The sequence below is a fragment of the Pantherophis guttatus genome, chromosome 1, assembly GCF_059756535.1.
Source record: "Pantherophis guttatus breed Tessera chromosome 1, ASM5975653v1, whole genome shotgun sequence".
Taxonomy (NCBI): Eukaryota; Metazoa; Chordata; class Lepidosauria; order Squamata; family Colubridae; genus Pantherophis; species Pantherophis guttatus.
The window spans coordinates 223,645,706-223,670,165 of NC_142063.1; the positions used below are offsets into that span (position 1 = coordinate 223,645,706).

Sequence of the window (24,460 nt, forward strand, 5' to 3'; positions counted from 1 at the left end):
AGGTTGGAAAAATGAGGACTGTTGATGAGATTGTTGGGGGCAATATGCTGACTTTGTAAACTGCTCAGAGAGTGCTGTAAAGCACCATGGAGTGCTGTATAAGTCTAAGTGCTATTGCTATATAGCTGAAATTTACAACATAGCCTCACAAACAGTTCTTCCTTGCTGACTTGAAACTCCATTAAGGGTTTGGGTTTTTTTTCTGACTTAAAAACAGAAATCTTTTTTGGCATGCATAGCTACTCATCAAGTAATTAATTCGTTCCCAGCATATTATGTTCAACATGCATCTAAAAATAAGAATAGCATTGAGCCAAGCGGCACTGTAAGAAACCATTGCCTAGGGCTTTATATAGAAATCCAGCTATTTTATGCACTTTTTGTATTATGCCTTAGGATTTGCAAGGTCTTAAACATCAAATGACCCACCAGCATCAGTCTCCTGTGCCAAAAGAGGCAGGGAAGGAGACCTCCCAATTGGGGCCTACAAGAAAGTGTGAGAGAGATTTGCTTCAGGCTTTTGACTGCCTGCTCTGGCATAGGGTCTCTGGCCAGCATCACATCAGCTTCCCGGGTTGGGGGTTTCAAAGACACACTCCTCTGAGGACCCATAGGGTTACTGCCCAAGGGTTTTCTAGGCTTTATCTCTGGTTCTGCCCCAAGAGATAATGAATAACTGCCTCCATTAAGTGGCAATTTGTCAGCAGTTCCCTGAATCAAGATGATACCAGTTTAGACAATGGGAGCTAGAACAGTTGTTGGCTCATGGTGAAAAGTGTGCATCATCCTTTAGGAAATTGATTGGTTCCATCCTGGTTTAGACTTTAGGACTGGGATTGGTGATTTAACTTCTGCAGTGACCTGCCCTCTGTTTTGGACTGTGGATCAAAATTGTAAGCAGAAATGAAAACTGCCTTTTCCTTGCTTGAGCATTGCTTCTTATGGATCATTAAATTTGGCTTGTCTGCTGTTTATTGATCTAAAGAACACACAATGCTATCTTATTTTACATGCTGTTCAATATTCTATACAAGCTTCTGGATTTCATCATGCTGGATGGATTCACACGATACACTAAGCCAAATTAATTATGATATATTATGGCCTAACAGCCATAATGGGATGGGATTCAGCTGGTTCGGACCTGTTCAGATGAACTGGATGCTAATTTTATACCTGGTTCGCTGAACTGGTAGTTGCAAGGACTGCCTGGCCCCGTCCCACTCACCCCTCCCCTCCCAAGAGTCTCTACACAGCCTGTTTGGGATGCTAGGTAAATACAGCACCCAGAGCCCAGGGGAGGCCATTTTTGCCCTCCCAGAGGCTCGAGGAAAGCCTCCGGAGCCTGGGGAGGGTGAAAAATGGGTCTCCCGAAAGTTCCAGAAGTCCGGAAACAGAGCGTAGGGGAGGCTGTTTTCACCCCACAGGCTCAAGGAAAGCCTCTGGAGCTTGGGGAGGGTTAAAACGCCCCTCCCCCATGATGCAGGAAGTGGAGTAGGCCACACCCACCATGGCCACACCCACCCAGCAACTGGGCAGAGATCCAGTTGCTAAAATTTTTGAATCCCACCCCTGCCTAACAGATTATGTCAACCCAGTCATGATAGCTTTGATCTTGCCCCACTCCTCAGCCATTACTTAACCTTGTGCCTTTGCACTCAGTGGTCATCCCACCACAAAAAAGAGGGAGCATATTTACTTGGAGAGCAATTCTATGGAGTGAATTTCCCCAGTATAGTGAAAGGGTTTCAGACTTCAACACCCAGCCTTTCTGCCTATTGTGTCCAGTGCTCAGCAAATATTTCCAACATGCTTCATCAAGGGAATTGGAGGATCTAGGCTGCAGAATATTGGTGAATGTTTGTATGAATGTCATGGGTGAAACTCCATCTTCAAGAAGTGTCCCCCAGGCAAAGCCTATTCTGAATTGATATCCAAAGCAAATTGAACTGCAAATCAGAGACATTCTTAGAGAATGCAAAAGTGTTATGAGAAAACCAGCCAAAACTCAAAGATTTGGCATGTTCCAAGGTTACCATCAGTTTTTGTGCAAAATAACACGGAAGCAAATTTTATGTTTCTCCCTCAGCACAAATGTTTGAGGACGTTTAATGGTCCTAAACTTCCTGATTAACCTTTCTCTATTTCCTATTTCTCCTGGATAAGATTGTGCCTTTAAAGAAAGGTTTTTCAACATAGGTTTCAAGTTCAACAGCACCAAAAGAATTTGATGTATGGCAGCCAGTCCCATTTTTATGACCTTTAGCGTGTTCTTCAAACAGACAACTATGATATTTGTCAAAGTTGTTGGAAGAAACATCCTTCTGGGTTCTGCTCCAAGTGGGGAAACAGACACTGGAAACATGGAGACTGCTTGGAAAGATGGTTTAATGGTGGACAGGATCACATGGCTTGAGTTCCTGAACAGAAAAGGGCAGATACAGTAAATCCTCGGGTTTTTATGCTCTCTCTGGCTCTGCATTTCTTGGGGCCCCGAAAGAGTATCCTGATTGGTTGTCACACTCCCAGGGGGTGGGGGCCTTGCTGGCTGATGGTCACATGTGCTTCCCAGGTCACATGTGGTGAGTTTCTGTTGCTATTGTGTAGAGGGCTAATCCTAGCTTTGTTGGATCTTTGGCAATTCCTACTATGGCTCTGCCTGAAGGAGGTAGATCTTTGTTATGTAGAATAGACTGGCCCAGGCCTTAATGGCCCATTGACAAAGGGTGGGGGCAGGAAGATGGGAGCTGCTTCAAAACATGCTTATCCATTTCTCATCCAGGGAAATATAATATTCTGCCTTTTTCATATTTCCTAAAATATTTCACTCTTCCAGGAAAGGGGTGGGTGCTAACCTCCTACAAAGTCTAGGAGGAAAAAAAATTGTCATCACTAAAACAAGGCATAGAAGTTGAAAACTGGAAGTGCCAATAGCAAATCCTGGATCTTTTGGAGGTGTGCATTTCACAAAAGAAAGCTAGCCTGTGGCTGATGAGATTTCTTCATTTTCTGAATGCCTGGACCAGAACTTTGTCAAAATAAAGAGTAGATATGTGCTTATATGGCAAGGCCAATCTTCTGTGATACAATCCTTAAGCTGTAGAGCAGAAAATTGAGTTAGTGACTACTGCCAAAGCATGAATCAGTTACAAAATGTGGGCTTGAGGTATGCTCCTTTTTTCCATTCTCTAATATTTCTCTGCAACTCAAACAATTGCTCATAATTAAGCTGATTGGACGAGCAGACGCTGGCAGGAAACATTGTGCTGGCTGCGATCCAAATGAACTTCATTGTACTAGATATAGGACCATGACATCAGTTCCTTCCATTGCACAAAGGAAGAATTACATTTGCAGAGCAGCAGATATGATTCAAAAAGTGTGGGGGGGATGGCATTTATTTCATTGCTTTTGGCATCCTTCGGATATTCAGAACAGAGTTGTGCATCCATGATTATATAGAGAAGCAAGGATTGATTGTATTATTCAGCATTCTGTGATTCTTATTATACACTTTTTGGTGCATATTGCCACAAAAATGGATTTGAAAATGGCAATTGCCCTTTGAACAATTCCACTCAAGCTTTAGATGGCCCTGACCTTGTTGGCTTTTCATAAAGCCTTAAAGACTAGGTTGTCCCATCAAGCCTTGAACTGGACTAGGTGAGCTTGGAGTTGAATGATTTCTATGTTGGGAGGTTTTAAAGTTAGATTTCAGTGCCTTGGTACCATGCTACACTTACCATTTCTCAGGAAGAATATCTGTGTGGACACCAAGAATCAACACCAACTTGATGGCACATAATCAACCAATCATATGGTTGTCATACTGAGATGGGCAATTCTATAAAGCTTTTAAGCAGTTATCTAAAGCATGGTACAATTTTAGAGTCTGACTTCCAGGATAGCAGGATAAGATGAAAATATGCTTCGGGTGGGATGTCTGAACAGGCTGAATATTGTTAAGGACTGTGTTGAAATCTTGACTTCTTCCATCTATGGTGTACAGGATCCCTAGAGGAGAACATCCCTGCATTGATTAACCAATAAGCAGCAGGGGAAACAAAACTTCAGCTCTTACACCTTTGCCCACACCAAAAGACTAGCTTTTATCACAAAAATACTCAAGTTATGTAGAGGATTCTTGCACAAATCAGGGGGATGAACTGGGGATCTGCAAGTCCTTGTTCAACTCATGCATGCTATGAACAGGAGGAACAGAACTTACTTCTGGGATTCTGTCATGTATTTCCATGTCCATAGTAATTAAGTGGGCTTCCTTTTCCTTTCCCCCCCCCCTTTGCTTCGGTCTATTCTCATCTTTTGCATAATGTAGACCTCAGCAGGATTTCAAATTCCTATAGACAAAGGAACTGGAAAATGAACAGGCATAAATATTCTCCAGATTTTGACCTTGTTCAAATTCCAGGAAACAGCAAGTGCCTGTTGTGTCTAATGGTTGCTATGGCTCCTGGGCTATATGAGAGGCTTTGGGTGGAAAAATCCTCTCGTATACAGTCAAGTGATGGGAACGGAATGATGTGCTGAATTGCTCAGCAGGTTTGCCAATGGACAGCTTTATTAGATTGATCTGTTTAGACAAACACCACTGAAAGATAGATGTCAACAAAATTAGTGAAGGGGGCAGTGACCCCTTCCTTGCTGGAGATAGCTGGGAACAAGAAACTGAATATACAATAAGATTAAATGTTGTAGTTTTTAAGGTCTAGGTTCACTACAAGCTCTTAGATGAGACTTTTCCTATCTAGTTCTGTAAAAGGCTGAACTGTGATTAATCTGGAGTACAGTTCAGGGACTGCAGAAATGTCTTGGACAGAAGTCAGGCTTACTTCTATATAATTCTACATAAAATTAACATAAAAAAGATTTCAGGCAATCATGACAAATTATGAGTGCTTTCCCAATGTTTTGACATTGCTTTGACTTTCTCTAGCCTCACCATAAATTAATGCATTTCTCAAATTTGCTCTGGAAATTTGGGGCTCCATGAGGAATGGGTTTAGGAAGAAATCAGGATCTTCTCTAAATACAGTTGGGATAGGATCGAGGGTCTTGCTATAATATGAACCAAGCTACAAATTCTCTCTCTACTATAAAATGTAAAACCGGGTTTGCTAAACAGTTATGAAAACAATGTAGTTGAAAGTGTGGATAGACAGCAAAGTTCTTCCCTTCTTACAGAGGCCTTAGTCTATGAAAAAGCATCCAGGTCTTCAGAGATTAACCAAAGGAAGCTGAACATCGTAGCCAAACAAATGTGGCTACAAAACACCATCTGGCATACTTCTGGGAATGCCTGTGTTAATGAGATTGTCAGCAGATGGCACCTCTAGTTTTATTGGGGTAGGGTTGGGGCTTTCCCAGAGAGAAATTGAAGAGAAACTGTCCCTTTGGGCCCCACTTTTATTCAAGCTGTCTTATGAGATTTGTGTGCTGCTGTGACCTTTTATTTCAATTGTGTTTGTCCCTATGTTTCAGTCCAGCTGGGAAGAACAAGCCTCAGCATAGACATTCCTTCCTTGTCAACAGTCTCCCGAGTCACACTGAGCAGAACTTCTTCTAAAAAAGGTCTTTTTTTAGTTCAGATTGGTGGAAACCAATACGACAAAACCAACAATAAAATTTTAATGATTGTATTCAACTGAATTTCTTATTTTTTCCCCCTTCAATATTATCATAGGATGGAATGCCATATAAAGGACTCATGCATCAGCTATTTATAGACCTGCTGGGAAAATGCAGTGTTCCAAAGTTTTAATCTTCAGACTAGACACGTGCTGACGTTGATGCTGAAAGAAATAGATGTATAATTATGGCATATCTTGATTGCCTTCCACTAATATCAGAATATGTTTGATTTATTCATGGTTTATTTAATATATTTGGTTTAGTCAAGGCTTAAAAGGTTATTAACAAAAGTTTGCAAATAATGATTCAGTTCTTTTTACAAACATGGCATAGCATATGTGATGTTTATTAGATAATACTACAGAACATATGGCCAAAGTAGATGGCAGCGTTTACTAATTCTTGATTGATCTAAACAAAAACAAAAAAAAATTAAGTTGGATCAGTCCTGGCAAGTACTTGGAAGGGAGATTTCCAGGAACTCCAAGGGCTGTGGACTAATCTGAGAAATGAGGAGAGAGAGAGAAAAAAAGAAATCCAGAAGAAAGCAATGGCAAATGACTATTCTGTTACCAAGAAATATGTACAGATGTATCCATTTAGTCACCAGGAATTGAGCAGCTCTTTTGATTCTTGCAGATGTAAGGTCAGGTTGACAACAATTTGCATAAGGAATTAATCAGCAAAGGCAAGAAGAAGAAAGTAACCAATAAAAAAGAATATTTGTAGCTCAGGGTTGAAATGAGGGGTCATTGGTGCTCCCAAGCTTGGTTGTTTTCTTGCAGACATTTCATTGTCCAAACTAGGTAACTTCATCAATGCTAGTAAGGAATGGGGTTTGCTCTCGGTTTATATTTTAGTGGTTTGCCTTGTCAGTGTTTGTGGGAGTGGTCTTTGAGGTTCTTTGGTTTGGCTGTTTATTCTTAGTTTGTTTGGCAGTTTCTTGATTGGTATATTGTTTACTTCTTGATTGTTGGTCTTGGTGTTCATCTATGTTCATCTGAGTGTTGATTGCTGGTAGTGAGGTGTGTTGGTCTTTTTATTCCTTTTTTGGCTTCTTGATTGTCATCAATAGACACACAGACATGAACAGTATTTTGCACGCTGTGCAAAAGTGACATTCAGCAATAGTGGATTAACTCCAAGATTAACATCAGACCAACAATACACATTTGACATAATTACTTATTAAGAGTTTTGTTTTGTTTTTAACCTTAAAATGAAACTTGATTCTTGGCAACTGTCTGGACAAATCCCTGCAGTTTTCTTGGCAACCTTTTTGGAAGTAGCTTGCCCTTACCTCCTTCCTAGGGCTGAGAGTGAAGGACTGGCCCAAGGTCACCCAGAGGGGTCATGCCTAAATTGGTATTAAAACTCATGGTCTTTTAGCCTTATGCCTTAAACACTGCACCAAACTGGCTATCACTTATCAAGTTACTTGATGACTTTTCCCCTATGCTCTTCTGCTAATTAATGCATTGAATTAATTAAGTGAATACTAAATAAGCTAATATTTTCTACATAGCATAGTACCTTCACCAACGTTCAAATGTATTTCCATTGAGAATTGTCCTATGCCATTCAGATGAGATGAAGAAATTAAATTGGCACAGGAGCAAGGACAAGCTCACAGAAATACAGCTGCTTGAAGCATTCATTGATGCCTAGATTTCCACCAAAACAATTTCTGCTTTGATAGCTGATTCAAGAATTCAGCTAAATACTGGGCTATTCTAACTTTGGAACAAGTTGGATTTTGTGGTATTTGACTGTGGGGTCCTGTCAGGCATTTGACAGTGTCCATCACAGGAACCAATCCAGAGAGTGTTAGAGCAGCACTTTCCATTTTAGGCTTGTGAGGAGCTCCTGAGATCAACTTCTGCCTGCACAGTTCATGGGCACACTGTCTGAATGTCTGGGGAGGATGACTGGGGCGGAGGGAGAATTGGGGCTGCCATCTTTCTGTGACTCATCTGGGTGGCCTGAATTGTCAAGGATGTGTTCTAGGTTACTTTTGGGTGCTTGTTTTGCTCCTGTTTCTCCCCTTCATGTGAATGTCATTGCAATTTGAGGGCAGTTTACTTTATGCCACTTTTCCTTTCTTTTTTCAAAAGCTTTGTTTTTCTTGCAAAGGACATCATGGCTTGATTTTTGGAGCGCCAGTCTGATGGAGTGGTGGGATGAGTAAAGGTGAGAGATGTGAACAGGACGGGGTTGGTAAAAATCTCTTTGAATAGACCTTGTCCAAAGGGCCAAGGGGAGGGATGGGGGACTTTTATATCTTGCTATGAATCAGGGATTTAAGTACTGCTATTTCTTCCCTTCACTCCCTTCACTCCCCCTCACATTTGGTAATTTTTTTCTCTCCTCCTCTTCTTTCTCTTCCATTGATGTTTGTCTGGACAATGCAGAAGTGGGGGATGTTATGAAAGCACACTGGCATTGTTCTGCTGGAAAAGTTAATCGGAGACAAGGAACCTTCCCCATATAGAGGGACTGCACTCACCCACAAGCACTGAATTTGTGATCCAGTTGGCCTGATCATATACTGTCACCCACTATGGAAACTTGAATGGATTAGTAGGTAAATCAAAGCCCTTATAGGAATAAAAACCTTAAATTAATTACAAGCAATGCAGTTAAGCCTCTAGATTTGTTTGTTTCTGTTATATGTGTGGGGTTTTAAACAACACTGGATAGCTTTCCCCAGAAAGATTCAAATTTCACCCCATTCCCTAGCTATATGTAGGAGCAGAGAGAAAAGAATACAGATAGCTTATGTGAGTGCCAAAAGAGTCAGGTCTATGCTAAGTAATTAATATAGTATGTGCTTTGATCTCAGGTCCTTTCTCCAGCCCATTGTAAAACCCTTTGAAGTAAATTTCATGCCAGTAATTAATTTTGGTTTGGAAGTCTTGCTGCTTTTTAGTTAAGTGCATGTTGCTTTGAATCACAACCCCCTTTCAAATTTTCCACTTGGTCCTAAATACTGGCATGTGGATCTGCCCAATCCATGATCTTTTCCATGCTGCAAAGGCTCTGCCATCATCCATACTTTAATGGATGACACTGAAGTGAACGTGTTTGGAAAGTAAGTGAACAAAAGGAATATTTGAACAGGATTTTTTTTGCACTGTGTATCTTGTTCCTCACAGTCAAAACTTTTTTTTTTTTGCTTTTTGTGGACCTTATCATCTCTTCCTGTTTCTCCATCTTCTGTTTCAGATTCCTAAAATTCAACTTTGAAATTTATTTTTATAAATTTGATTTTTTAAAATATATTTTTGTTATTCTGTCACTTGTATCCTGTGAAGTTTTCACACTCAAGAAAGGAAATCCAGGAACTTTCACAATTTCTGTTGGATTATACTTGTTTTTATTTTGAAGATCTATCCCCTTGATTTTTGTTACAATAGTAAGCAAAAGGCTCTTAAATTTGATTCAGGTGCTATTTATGCCTCAGCAAGTTTTCCAGCAATGTTAAAGCAGGAATGATTGTAAAACTGCTGAAACTTTCAAACAGTTCAACATTTTTTTATATAACATCCAGAATTTTGTGAAATTGGCCAGAGGTAGCCCAAGGTACTGATGGTTTTTTTTTAATGCCATGAAAAGGCATGAAAAGTGAGCTGAATTTGTTGCAGTCATCTTTGCTGAAAGTGCCAAACATTAGCTAACATTTCTGAGGTGAAAACTACCACGCTGGGTAGACAGTGAGCCCCATGCTTTTTTTTGATAATTTGCCAGGCAACATTTTGAAAACTGATTTGGTCAGCTCCCAGCAGGGGTGAAATCTACTTACCTTCCTTACTGGTTCAGAAGTGCACGCGCCGCATAAAAAAGACATTACTACACCCGGGCAGGTGGGCGGAGCTTTGCTCCGCCATCGCTACCAGGTTGCCAAACCACCCACCACAATCGCTACTGGATCGTCTGATCCGGTCCGAACCGGGAGCATTTCACCCCTGGCTCTCAGGTTTTGTGCAGAGGTCTTGATATGCACTAAGGAAAGTTTAGAGACAGATAAGATCAGGGTCTAGTATTATAAATTCAAAGATTATGTTATTTGACTTTTTTCTTTTTTTAACGATAGGGCAATGTATCTCAAATACTGTCCCAGCTAAAGCCAACATAAGAAAAGCTTTGGTTTCAGTGCATAACTGCCAGGTCAGGCAAACACTGTTATAAAGATTCTTCATCATACTACACTGCTTTCCTTGCAAGAGAACAAAATGATCTTGTCTTATAATAGAAAAAGTGCATGCTTTTATGGACTCTTGTTGCCTTTTAACCATGAATTTCATTTTTGCCAGTTTCAGTGCTTTCAGAGAATTGGAAGACAGAAGAGTGGGGAGATTAAATATATCCTTTATTATGAACAGCTTTCTTGATATGAACAACTATTTTCTGTTCTTGGGAAAAACACACTAAATAACCTTTTATGGTAATGTGTGAAGTGTGTGTGAGCAAGTTTTTCATTCCACAGGTTAACCTATTCAGATGACTACTTAGTTGAATTATGTGTGTGAGAGAGCATCTCTGTGGTAAAAAACCAGTATGCAGTAATCCAGCTTTCACACCACACAGTACAAGCAACCTCAGGTTTTTTTCTCTTATTATTGTTGTCTGCAGTCCATCAGAGGAATACTTCTAAGAAGTAATCATCAGTATTTCATGAATGGGCACCTCTTATATTTGGTCAGGGATTTAAAAACTATAGGCAGCTGCACAAACTAACCTTGACAAAGACAAAAGAGCAGTTGATCCATAGCACAGTAAATTATGAATAACCATTTGTTTCATGGACAACTTTGCCTGCCATTTTGCTGCTAGGAAAATGCAAACAGAAAATTAGATCTAATTAAATACAAATGCTACAAGAAATTTTGAAAACAAACCAAGAAATAACCCCCCAAAAATAGCGAACAACAGAATTATATAGTTCTGCAGAAAAGTAGATAGTCCTGTAGTTAATCTAAATTCAACAGAAACATACCAATTTCTTTGCTCCTTAAATTCTCACTGGGAGTCCAAGACATGAGCATCTGCGGAAGATCAAAATCTGCAATAGGGCAGGTGCAACTTTTGTGGTTGAAGTTGTGTGCTTTTTATGTGTGACATCACTGCACTTACAAAGGGGATGGGCGTTCTATTGCGATGTCACACTCACCCATCTTGCAGATTTTGGCCCCTCTTGTGGATGCTTCTGGTCCTACAAAAATTGGGCCAGGTGCCTAACTTGAAATCCTTTTCAGTCTTTCTGTTTCTCACATATAAAATGACAGCAGGCCTTCTGCAGGATTTGCTAATCACAACCCAAACCATTTTTGAGTTGTGAACATACTCATGTTGTAACCTTTGTCTCATGCCTACAGTGCCCACAGTTGAGGCAATCTACCTTTGCCCTTAACTCTTCCAGTTGAAGAGAGCTTCTTTGCTTAGACAAGTTGTATGCTAATTTACCCTTCGTGAATTTTTTGAGGATGTGGCTAGGGGTTGCTTTCCCTGACAAGGCCGTTAAATGAATGTGTGGGTTGTTAAGCAGAGCATGGGAGGCCTCAGGGATAGGCCAGGCCCTAGCACAGGCCCAGACCTGCTTGGCCCAGGCCTCCCCCACCCTGAGGCATTTTGTGCTCCACTCCCTGCCCCTTGAGTTCACCACCGGCCTCATCCTGCTCCCAACCCGGCCATTCAGCCACCTAAGGCAGCCCAAAGGTGGGCAGTGTGAGACTAGGCCTAAGCCACCATATCTAAAGATAAAGCAGGGTGGACAAAAGCCAGGAAAAACTCCCACAGGGAAAGTAGTTAAGAAGGAACCAAGTCATTAAGGAAACAGGGAAAAAATGTCATCCGAATGAGACAAAAGAAGCTGGTCTTGGGCACATGGGAAGCCTCTCTCCAAGTCCCGCCATCCGGAACAAAGCAAAGGATTTGGGGGGGGGGGTGGGGAGATAAAAGGGGCTCTGAAACCCGTTCACTCTTTTATCTTTTATGGATCCAGATATGACGGCTTCCATCCCTCTGGCTAGAGTCTGGCAGCCTAGTTGAGAATGTTGGGAAAGTGTGGATGAGAGAGAGAGAGAGATTGTGTCTGTAAAAGAGCAAATAGATATACTTTGTAATCAATAAAGTTTGTTGTTATATTAAATTCACTGGGTCTCCATGTATTCTAAAGAACTGTTTGTGTCTGAGTGTTGTCAAAAATGATTTTGAATGTGGCAATTTCCCAGGGCTGCGTGTGTGTGTGTGTGTGACGATAAGCTGAACCTGATAGCACATGTGTGTAATAGCAACAAAAGCCACTGGTGTCTGGGGACGGTAAAAGCCTGTAGGCCTCAGTCTGCTTCTCATCTGCCCACTCCAGGAACTTACAGGACTCGGCCTGCTTTTTACTCACCTTCAGGGTTCAGCTTCCTACCTTCCATGATTTTTTGCAAAGGAGCCCGGATGCTGCAATGAGAGGCTCAGCTTTCTTGCAGAGGCTGCCAACCTCATGGCATTTGTGCCATTCTCCAACAAGTAATACTTCTTGCCAGATTGTAGTGGACTCCGTATTTTAAAAAAGAGGCTCCATTTGTTTGTGGCATCTCCTTAAAAAACGGGCTCACTACAGGTAGTCCTTGACTTACAACCGTTTGTTGAGGGATGGTTCGAAGTTACAGCAGCACTGAAATGTGACTTATGGCCGCTTTCCCCACATCCAACCGTTGCAGTATCCCCATGGTTACCTAATCAAAATTTGGGTGATTGGCAACTGGCATGTATTTATGACAGTTGCATTGTCCCAAAGTCATGTGATCACCAGAGGTGGGTTTCAGCAGATTCTGACCAGTTCTGGAGAACCGGTAGCGGAAATTTTGAGTAGTTTGGAGAACCGATAAATACCACCTCTGACTGGCCCCTCCCCCATCTATTCTCTGCCTCCCGAGTCCCAGTTGATCGGGAGGAAATGGGGATTTTACAGTATCCTTCCCCTGCCGCGCTCAAGGCACGCCCACCAAACCACGCTCACAGAACCGGTAGTAAAATCCCACCACTGGTGATCACCATTGGTAACTTTCCCAGCAGCTTCTGACTAGCAATGAGGGAAGACAGATTCACTTAACAATCCCATGATTCACTGAACAAGGGTAGCAAAAAGAATCGTAACATGGGGCGCAACTCACTTAACTGTCTTGCTTAACAACAGAAATTTTGGGCTCAATTGTGGTTGTAGGTCAAGGACTCCCTGTACCTGCTTGCAGTACAGCGCCTGTATACATTGGTCTTCTGGAAAAACACACCTATTATTAAATACAGTGGTATCTCGGTCCTCATTCATTGGTTCTGGGAGGCAGGATAAATACCAAAAATGACAAGTATCAAACAAAATTTTCCCATAAGGAATAGCACGAGGCAACCAACACCAGTTCTAGCTTGTGCATTGAGTACCAAAACAAAAAAAAAAAAACAACAACTATTATGGAGACAAAATTTTCCTCCCCAACATCACCAATCTTTCAGCTGGACTTCTGAACATTGATCAACTTCCAGCATAAATCCTAGAAGTTGTCTATTAACAAGGTAGCAATTTTTGCACCCATGTATATCATTTCATTCCGGCTTATGCTAAACTACATTTATTATCTTAACACTACTTCTTCAGGCTGCTTAGTTACATTTTGAACCTTTTTTGCATTGTAAACCTGTTGATAATTTGGAGTCAATTGCAAACCTAGTCATCTCTCATCTTCCAGGCAGTTGAAACTATATGGTCCCATTGTAGAACAATGGCTTTCGTTCTTTCATAATATACACCAACCATTTATCCATATTTTCTACTTTATGTTCTTTTACCAATCTATGAAACAAGCCTGTTTATTCAGTGACTCCAATAAGGAATTTCATCAAAAGGCACCATATGGTAAAAATAAACTTCACTTATTACCACTGGCACATCCAATGTATGTTTAAAGTGAGAAAACTTAAAACTTTGCTAAAGATATGTCTGGCTATATGCTTGATGCTTCAACTAAAGCATGGCTTTGCACAGTTTATTTGGTATAGACCTTAAGTTAATCAGCCTGCCACTTTTTCAGATTACACTTCCCACCCTCAAGTCCTTTTTAAAAACAAGTATTGTATTGGCTGATTTCCAGCATTCTGGTACAAAGACATCTGAAGCATATCGAATATCTTTTTGTTAGCAGAGGTGTCTCCTGATCAAGAGCCTTTCCACAAATAGAAAAGAATAATTGTAAAAGCTCTATGTGAACAGTTGGATACAACAGTATGTGAAAAACCTATCACATCAGGAACTTAAAAGAAATGGAGAAACTTTTTCTGCAGATAAAAGCAGAAAGAAATGGGGAAGGCCAAGGTTGCAGATAAGAAACAAATAATATAGATGATATTTTTGTTATGGGGGGAGGAGATGCCTTTTAACATAAAATAAATAGGCAATTTTTGTCTTGACGAAACGGTTTGCATTTTTCAGAGCAGATACAAGGCAACCATGATGAAGAACATCTCTTTCTCTGGGATAAAAGGAAAACCACAGCAATAAAGAGAAGTGGACAAGATTTATTTTGTATATTTTTCTTTCTGCAAGCAAAACTGCTTTGATATAAAATGAGTCCAATGATACAAAGCTATCATCCACTCAAGCAAAAGAAAACCTCACATTACAATGAATGCAGGTTATACCGATATTCTAATGCTAGTGTAACCCCCGCTTCCCCGGACCAAGATTGTTTCTGCCGTCTTTTAAAGCAACAGCACACTGAAAACCATGGGAATATATTGCAATATGTATGAATTTACTGGAAGAAATTGTTTAATTAATATAATGGCAAAAAGAACTGTGTCTTCACAATGTTGTTTAAGTTTCGGTCACATGTCATTAACGTCCACATTGTTAGTTCAAAACGTATTATTTAGGTTTTTGTCATTTGTATGAAGATCAAGTTCTGAGGTATCCTTTACTGTAAATGATGAAGCAACAGGCCAGGCGGATGTATGATGCAAAGAGTTAGCGGTAAAAGCTTTTAGTGATTTCTCTATATGTTACTGCAAACAACTGTTAGTTTACATTAAAAAAATGTTCTCCTATTCACATAGAATATGGCATAAACAAAAGAAAAGTTAACAAAAACTATACACATAAAATAACAAGACTGATACACAAATAAGGCCATCTGCAAAATTAAAAATCCAACTCTCGTCATATTTCACAATAATTTCTACAGGATAATTTACATCTTAGAAACTTAAATATTTAATGCACAGAAGAAAAGAAAAGACTTTGAGGAGCCAATTGCATTATCTCTTGGAGGACCTGTCTAATTTTCTGACCAGCAATCGTTTTTGCGGAGTTGGAATTTTGGAAAGCTTTCCCGAGGCAGACCGAGAATTCGGCCGGGGTGTTGGTCTAATTGGGGTATGTACAGTTTCTGACAGGTCTGAGCACACTGACTGGATTTCTGAAATGTCAAAGTCAGAGGCATCGCTGCCCCGGCGGCTACTTGCTCTGCTCCCGGCTTTACTTCCAGCACGACTTCCAGGCCTGCTTGATGTTTTTCTAGTTTCTGCAAGACAAGATGAAAGACATCCATGGTTAGTGGAACAGAGCAAAAAGGAGGCTGCTTCTGAAGAGGGCCTTCTCACATACTTGAACTCTGTCTGACTCAAGGTAAATGCAACTGGCACCTTCTACTGCTTCATAGCATTCCAGGCTGAAACGACACGTCTTGATTGTAGTAAGATTTATATAGCAGTAAAAAAAAAAAAGAGTTACGGATTGAAGGCTAAGGGAGAGACAGAACCTTTCAACTTCTGCAAGTGGGATGTGCCCAAGCAGGTGCCCCATCCCGGCAAATCCAACACTCACCTGCAAAATGTGCTCTGGCTCTTGTAGCTGCTGTTGAAATTAGGCCATTATTTTCTCCAGAATGAAAAACTTTCCCAGAAAGATATCCTGGAAGTCTAAGTTTACTCCCCTGTATTGGAGTTCCCTGTAGAATATAAGAGTACTGAATAAAGCACATGCATTGAACAGGGCTGAATTTGGAACTCCACCCAAATCACAAGAGAATGCTTTTACCAAAATTGACCAGATAGCACTGTTTAGAAACATGTCAATAGGAAAACAGAGAGAGAGAGACTGTATTTATTGCTGCCTTCTTGAGGTAGGGACTTGTCTCTTGTTGTCTGTGCAATGTATCGAACTATTATATACACTGATGGGACTACAGTATATGAACAAACAATTCTTTCATGTCAAGATATAGGATCAGATTTCAGAGAAGTCAATTACAGCCCTTGAAAGCTCATAGTGTATTTACATTTATTACTGTTTATGGTGCAGCTATTTTTTTTTCCTGTCACACAAACCACAGTATAAGCAGTGTAACTGAGCCCATAAAATGGAAGACTAGAGGTTTCAAAGGCCCTCTGAGTCTTTACAACCTGGGCCCATCTCTTATATCCTGCATACGGCCCAAGGAGACAAATATTGTTCCTTTCTGGCAGCAGGATCCAATAATGCATAAATGTATTCTTTCATCTATTTTAGTATTTTTGCTGGATCAATATAGGTAGTCCTCGACTTATGACCTCAATTGAGCCCAAATTTTCTGTTGCTAAGCCAGATGGTTGTTAAGTGAGTTTTGCCTCGTTTTGCAACCTTTCTTGACATAGTTGTTACACAAATCACTGCGGCTGTTAAATTAGTAACATAGTTTCCCCATTGACTTTGCTTGTCAGAAGGTCACAAAAGGTGGGACTGCAACTGTCATAAATTCATGCCAAGCATCTGAATTTTGTTCACGTGAACATGGGGATGCGGCAACAGTCCTAAGTGTGAAAACAATCATGAGTTACCTGTTTTCAGTGATATTGTAACTTTGAAAGGTCACTAAAGAAATGGTTGTAAGTCGAGGACTATCTGTACTAATCCATATGGATAAACATATAGCACCTTCTGGAGTTATTTCTAGTTAACATATTTAATTAACATCTACAAAAATGCAAATACATTTCATTGGATCAAGACTTAGCACAGATGTCTTGAAATTAGCGGGACTTGACTAATTGTGAATGACTTAAAAGTTGCATTGGTATCAATGGGTTTACTCTAAAAATGATTAAACGCAGATACTGTCCATGAACAGTAATTTAAAAAAATCTGAAATGTTATTTTTATGGATGAAAAAGAGTTCCATTGTCCACCAGCAGGCATCACATTATGTTCTGGCCAGTGTAACTCAAAACATTGTGCAAAAACTGAAATCCCATCTCCTTCAGCATGCTGTTGGTGGTATAAAACCTTGCACATGGGGGCATGACATAATGTACCATCTGTGCCTTTTTTGCTTGGAGACTGAAAAGAAATGAACTAAATATTACAATAAATATTACTCTTACTGTCTATGTATAAAAAGTGTTGGGACGTGATGTCATAAACTCTCTTCTTAATGTTCAACATCAAGAAGCAAGATGCCTAAATTGATGGAATTCAAAGGAACCCTCTGATCTTTTAGTGAGGGAATAATAGAAGCCAGACTTCCCAATATGAACCCCAGGCTAAATAAATCACTGAAATGTCTTCTATGGTTTATTTAAATACTCCCGTTGATAGGAGGAGGTATTTTGTTCATTTGTATTCCAAAATAATATGGTTTAATGTGACATGAATACAGTAATATTGAAGGTGGTATAAATACTTTTCAATGTGCGGTAACAATTTAATGCTCAATTTCACCAATGTTTAGAATTATTAATTTTTGCAGCACCCCTCTTCTGTCCCAAATATGACATTCAATATAGTTTACCAGCAATAATGGTAATATTTGCCAATTAAAGTTTTCCAACAAGTTCAATATGCTGAGGAAAGTTTTGCGTGTGTGTTATAGTTAGCTATTGGCTAAGAACAGGACTAAATAGAACGAAGTACAGGTATTCCTCAATTTATGACTGGGACCAGAATTTTAATTGTTAAGCAAAGTGATTAAGTGAGTTGTGCCTGATTTTATGACCTTTTTTGCCACACTTGCTAAGCGAATCACTGCAGTTAAGTGAATCATGTGGTTGTTAAGAAAAGCCAGCTTCTCCCATTGACTTTACTTGTCGGAAGCCAGCTGGGAAGGTCACAAATGGCGATCACAAATGATACTGCAACTGTTGTAAATGCAAGCCGGTTGCCAAGCAACTGAATTTTTAGCATGTGAACTATGGGGATGCTGCAATGGTGGTAGGGTGAGGAGTGGTTGTCAGTCAGTTTTTTTAGTTTTTTTTTCAGAACCACTGTAATTTTGAATGGTTGCTAAAAGTCAAAGACTACCTGTATTTTAAAAAATTGACAATAATTCATATTCCATATAGTTTTATACTTAAATCAGCAGAAATAATCTGGTATTTTTTCTGTTCTAACTGCCGTAATAATCTATACAGAAATGTGATTATTATATGAGATTATATTTAGTAGGAATTATATGGTTTAAATTAATATATTCTGCATAATTTGAAGTATGTAATTATTTAAATCCGTTAATACATTTCATAAGGGCCAAAATGAGATCCTTGTTCAAGATGCTTTTAGGTAAATCAATGCTTTTGGCAGGTGAACTCATTAGGCTTTGGCTCATCTTCGTCAGGGCAAAAGATGGGGAATTGTGGATTTCCTCCCCATTCCTCTTCCCTCTTCTAAATGATACAAATGAGATGGAAAATTTCATGTTGTAGGAACAAGGACTCTTTGTACCCTATGGGCCAATCCACAGCATGCCACTCCAATTCTCTAGTGTTATAGCAAGAAATCCTGGGAATTGAAACGTTACCCTGCAGGCAAATCTTTTTTTTTTCCTGGAGTGACACACTAACAATAATCTCCCAAATTGGTGTCACATAACTTCATGATTACAAATCCCGTAATATTCATTCAGCAGGAAGGTGTTGGGAGTTGATTTCCAGCTCATTAGGAGATTATCAGGTTGAAGAAGGCTAGCTGGAGGCCAGCTGAGGGTATGTGAAATTTGAGGCTAGAACACCTCAAATTTATATTTATTATTGTACATTTTAGAGTTTTATAAATTATATTGCTAATAGATTTTCCCAGTCATTTTTAATGTAATAAATTTCCTGACTTAAACCTAAGTGTTGGATAGGTTAAATTATCTGAATAATTAAACTTATACACGTTTTACCCTTCCAACAAGCAAAATAACATTAGATTGCAATCTAATTTACGAATAAGAACCAATTAGTCTTGATATCAATGAGATATAATCAAATACAATTATATTTAACTTACTGTCAAACATAGGAATGAAGATATCTGTTATTTTATGTAAGTCTTTGTTAACAAAGATTTTATATATAAATTTATACAAATCTATAAATTTGTATATATAAATTTATACAAATCTATAAATTTCACTAGTATAAAATCAATTATTATTTTGACAAGGACTACATGCTCAGCAAGGCTCAAATAGGAGTCAAACAAACTTCCAACAATTGATTAATTTACAAGTTTAAAAAAGAGGGGGGGGGAAACCAAAATTGATGGACAGAAGAGTGAAAACAAATAAGAGTGCATTAATATGGAAGGTACAGCACACTTGATAAGGAATGGAAATCACTGTTAGCTAACAGGATAGTTTTAGTGAAGGAAATGTGGTTAGGCTAAAAAAAAAAAATCTGTCCATTACTGTACCTCTGTGGATGATACTTGATATTCAGAGCACTCTGATGGTTTACAAGGAGATGACGTTTTGCTGTTTATCAACCATGGTTTACCATAGTTGCGTGTTAAAGGTTGGGGTGTCTGTATGAAACAATGGCAAATCACAATGTGAAGAACAGTTGTTGGAAAACAATGTCATGAAATGGAACAGTCAGGTTATGAAGAATGAATCTCACAGTAAAAGTCTGAAACAAGACATCAAAACCGAGCAGGAGCAAGTGATGACAAGCATTCTGTATGGAAAAGGATTATGTGTGTTTTCTAAAATGCAATGGTGGGGGGAGGGGGTATAAATGTTTCACTCCTTGAACAAGTTGGTTCTGTGGTCTAAATGGCTTACATGTTTTTTCCCAGTCTTGCATGACCGCTGCATATTGTAAGGCAGGGGAGAGGAGGAAACAATAAAAAACTTTGTTAGAGTCTTTGGAAAAAAATAACTAAAATCTCCCTATTGGTTTTAAGGTAACTATATTGCTACTAACTGATGTTCAGTTGGGCTCAATCCTATTAAGTAACATTAAAGATTATTGTAATGTATATCAAGTCTTATCAAAGATTATTCAAACTGTACCTTGGGTGTACTAGCAGCAAGAGCTGAAACTGGAGTTCCTTGAGCAGGTTGATTGGATATAGACATGGATCTGTTGGGAGAAGCGCCCCTCGAAGAAGGACGTGATCGACGTCCTCTTGATCGGAAGGCAGCCATACTTTGGGAAGGCCCATCTGCTAACATGAACTTCTCTCGGAGCTCCATGTTTGTCCTCCCTTTTGCTACAGTGAATGAAAAGAAGATAAATTAGGAATCTGATCATTTGCCTCCCCTTCCTCTTCCACACACCATTGCCTTGCCAAGTCTCAACAAATAAGCCAAACAAATCAAACACATTAGTAATGCGTTTGAAAGAAAAGAGTTCACTGTGCGCATCTAATGCTCTAGGCCAGCAAAGATGAACCACGGTCAACATAAATCAGCATGATAATGGAATGGCTCAACATGCTATTTGGTTACTGAGGCACAGACACAACCTGAGGACCCACTCAACTAATGCTATTGCTTCTTTGGTGATTCAGAAACAGATGTTGGCTATGATAAGCAGACAAGAGAGAGCAAAGGGTAAACCATATTAATTCTAAACTAGAAATCATACAGTTTGGTAACATGCAACGCAAATAGGAACTCCCAAACTCTAAGGAAGGGTTTGGATGTTAAATACCAACGGAATGCTGTTATAATATGAGAGGACAATGCACAAGGATCAGACGCGTAAACATGTTTAGCGTTTGATGCCTCTTTGGGTTAGCAGCAATGGCTTTTGAGACATTTTCTCAAAGTCATTATTTAAATTTAGAGGCAAGCTTTCAAGCACCAGCCCAGTGCAGCAAATGTTAAGCTAAAACTGCAATACGTGAAGCGTTTTGTTAAAACAGATTTTGATATATATTGAAGCAGAGCGGGAAGGAAATTGAAAAGAAAATAAGAACAGGAGAGACAAAGAGAGGGATTTGCCCACCTATAGTAGGCTGAGTGGTAATTGAAGAGTTTGATTCCGAACGTAACATTTTACTCCCATGATGATGAACTAGAAAAAATGACACAGGACATGGATCATATTAAAAGAAAATTGTTAGCAGAAGAAGAATCAATCACAGCAGATGCATATGCAAGAGACTCAAAGCTGAAGAGCAAGAAAGAGAATCTGACACAACTTTTTGCTAGCTCTTCCTACCCGAGATCAAGTCTCTCAGGAAATACCAAAGACTCCTAGTATGATTTCAATAGCAAATACTTCCAATGCCATCTATGTTAAAAACAAACAAAAACAACACTTCTCTGTCAAAATGAAGAAATGAAACAAAAAAGAAAAGGAATGGAACAAACCGTGCCAACCTGAAAAAGAAGACAAAATGCCACACAGTATTTCAATAATCACTACTATTCACATATCTTTCTAAACACTGTGTTTTTTTTAAATTATAGATTTTCAGAAGATTGAAATCTTATTCTTCTCCTTCTTGAGTGAGGTCAGTCTTAAAAATTCTATTCTGCTTGGAAATAAATGTCATTTATTTTATTTGTTAATTTATTTTCAATCTTTTCTCAAGGAGTTTGATGTGGCCTACAAATCACTCCCTCCCGAAAGCACATTTTTTTCCTGCAATAGCAACTCTGTGGGAATGAATGGGTTGAGACTGGCTGGCCTAAAGTCACCCAGTGAGTTTCTGTGGCTGAGGATGGATTTGAATTCGAGTCCCTCCAGTTAGCTAGATCCTGCTTGGCTAACCTGGATCACTATGGATGAAATATCTCATTTTAATGTTGTAAAACTCTTTGGAAAGTTAAAAACATCCATTTTAGATTCCTATTCAGGGACATTGAAATTTATTTCAGCAAACCACAAAAAACAATTCAAAACTTTCCGTATTTCTATACACTGGTATTTAAAAGAATTTCATTCTTCTTACAAGATGAAGTTTGTTTATGACAACACAAAATATAATATTAAAGGAATCCTTTTCTTAATTTGTATAGAAAATGAAGAAGATCTGGTTGTGTTACAAAACATTGGTGTTCATTAAAAAAAAAGGAGCATGTCTCCTTATTCAACACCTATTTGTAGAAACTGCCTGTGTTTCAAAACTAGAATGCCTTTGCTTTGTTAGCCTGTGTATTAGCTGCTAATTTTATTAGTTTAACCCTTTTGAAACAACTTATTATAGTTTCTTTTTCCTTTCCAGTCATTTCTTACTGTCACCTCACCAAATGTCTATTTCCTCCTTTCTCTTTTCTTCCCTTCCCCATGAAAGAATCCCTTCCCCTTATTCTGAGTCTATCTAGTTCCCTCCACCCCTTGTCTTTTCTTTTGTCATGTCTGCTGGAAAAAAGGAGGGTGTGTACACAGAAATGTAAGTTTTGGCAGGAGAGAGTGGTTTGTAAATAGAGTTGGAGATTCATTTTCTAATCTGATGATCCATTAATGTTGTAAAATAAGTTGTAAGCCTTGATGTTCTTAGCATGTTGCATATGGACAATAGTACGCTAGCTGGCAAGTCAGGCTCTAGGTTAGAGATCACAGCTTGTATAAAACAACATGAACAGATTTGGGATAAAACTCTGCTTGTGTTGTGGCATTGGCCAAAATATGTCAAACTAATTAGTAATGTTTTCACTAAATAAGATGAAACAAAGTAATCTTAATTCCAGTAAGATGGAATAGTTGTTGGTTCAGAAATTTTCTTATTCCAGGACAATATCCTCTGCAACTGGTCAGGATTGCAGTTTCTCAGAAAGAGTTGGTCCATAATCTGGGGGCTCTCCTGGATTCACATTTTACCCAGGAGAACACGCAGAAGTCATGGTCAGAACTTCCTTTGCCAGATTTGAAAGCCAGTACATGAGTTGCTGCAATTCATGGAACGGAAAATACATGCAGTAGTAATTCACATCCTTGTTATTTCAGGGTTGTACTACTGCAAATTGCTGTTCGTGGTACTGTCCTTGAAGACTACAGAGGTCACACAGCCCCTGTCTGCTAGTTTACAAGTGAGAAAAGCTATAGCCACGTTATATTTTTTAAAATATGAGTTATACCATGTTACAACCTTATGTTGTGCACCAGTTGTGCTCCTTCCTGGATTGGGAAACCCTTCTTTCAGTCTCTCAGGTCCTGGTTATCTCCCGCATGGACTACTGCAGTGAACTTTACATGGGGCTACTCTTGAAGAGTATCTGGAATTTGCAGCTGATTCAGAATTTGGCCATATGAGCAGTTTGGGGGCTACCCGAAGGCTGCCCATATCTGTTGTGTGGGTTGCACTGGTGTCAGTTTGCTTTCAAGTCCAATTCTACCGATAGGTGTTGGATATCACATTTAAAGCCCTTCATGGCATGGGACCAGGCTACCTAAGGAACTGTCTTGTCTCAAGACTTGCCCCATCCAGTCAGGCAAAATGGGTATATTATAGACCTCATTGGTTAAATAATTTCGATTGGAAGGGACTAGGAAGAGAGCTTTTTCTGACACTGTCCCTACCCTATGGAACATCTTGCCCCCAGAGGTGAGGCTGCCTTCCCAACCCTTCTGGCCTTCCAGAAAATGAAAATCTGGCTCTGCCAACTGGCATGGGGTCTAAGAGTGGCAGGCAATCTTGAGGGAGGTTGGTGGCCTAAGGGTACTCCCTCTACCTTATACATGCTGCTTTTGACACTGTTTTTTAAACAGTCTCTTTGTACATGTCTTTCATTTCTAAACTGCCCAGAGTCAATCAGATAGTGAGATGGGAGGTGTATAAATTTGATAAATGAAGTAAAATATTCATGTTCTAAAAGACTTTTGCCTGAATTTATAGTACTTCTCTCTTGTAGAAGGAGACTATAGTAAAGATAAATGTAAACACTACTTTTCATATCCCATCTTAACATTTAATATCTTTTTCGATCTGAAATAAAAAATAATCCTATATTATTCTCACTAATGATTAAATAGCTACAATTGAGTTACCATTGCTTATGGACATTCATATTTTCCTGCCAGGCTAAGCAGGTAAAGGCTTATATACTGGGAGAAAGAAACATTACCTGCAAAGGTCTAACTGAGAATATTGAAAAGAAAAGGCCAAACAATGCCCCATCTTAGTACTATCATCATCCCATTTTAGTACTAACAACACATGTGAGGTCTTCTGTTCCTCTTCTGCTTCTTGTGAGAATTCAGAAAAATATTCGCAAAAACCTCAAAGGGCCTTCTCACCACTGCCGAGTAATAATGCTTGAACTGTACAGGGGTGTCAAACTGGTGGCCCAGATGTGTTACACACAGGCCACGCCCACCTCAGCTCCACAAATGGGAAAAATGTTGCAAAACATCAGGGGATGCCGTGAGTTTGATTATAGGGTCCATTTATGTGCACCATGGTACCAAGTTCTGCCTCAGTCCAGTACATCAGAAACCACTAGTGACATTTGTTGAATAAAGAGGAAGGCAGGGCAGTCAAAAACCAGAGAAAAGGAAGAAAAGAGGAATGCAAATCATTGCATCTGTGTCAGCTATTTGCTTTTCTAGTGTCTCTTATTTCCTAAATGCAGACTGA

At 39.4% G+C, this 24,460-nt stretch overlaps 1 protein-coding gene across 18 annotated transcripts in view; it reads right to left on the reverse strand.

Moving 5' to 3' along the window:
• Positions 1 to 14,191: 14,191 nt before the first annotated feature.
• The window catches only part of DST (dystonin), a 336,699-nt gene continuing 326,430 nt past the window's right edge, over positions 14,192 to 24,460 (reverse strand). For 7 of the 18 annotated variants that reach the window (XM_060689235.2, XM_087882458.1, XM_087882457.1 and 4 more), the window contains 5 exons: positions 20,884 to 20,952; positions 19,944 to 20,143; positions 19,343 to 19,453; positions 15,518 to 15,641; positions 14,192 to 15,215 (listed from right to left, as the gene is read on the reverse strand). In XM_060689235.2, coding sequence (XP_060545218.2) covers positions 14,950 to 15,215; positions 15,518 to 15,641; positions 19,343 to 19,453; positions 19,944 to 20,143; positions 20,884 to 20,952 — 770 coding nt within the window. In that variant the 3' untranslated portion in view covers positions 14,192 to 14,949. The remainder of the gene's footprint in view (positions 15,216 to 15,517; positions 15,642 to 19,342; positions 19,454 to 19,943; positions 20,144 to 20,883; positions 20,953 to 24,460) is intronic. The other 11 variants (XM_087882460.1, XM_087882459.1, XM_060689246.2 and 8 more) reach the window with 5 other exon arrangements.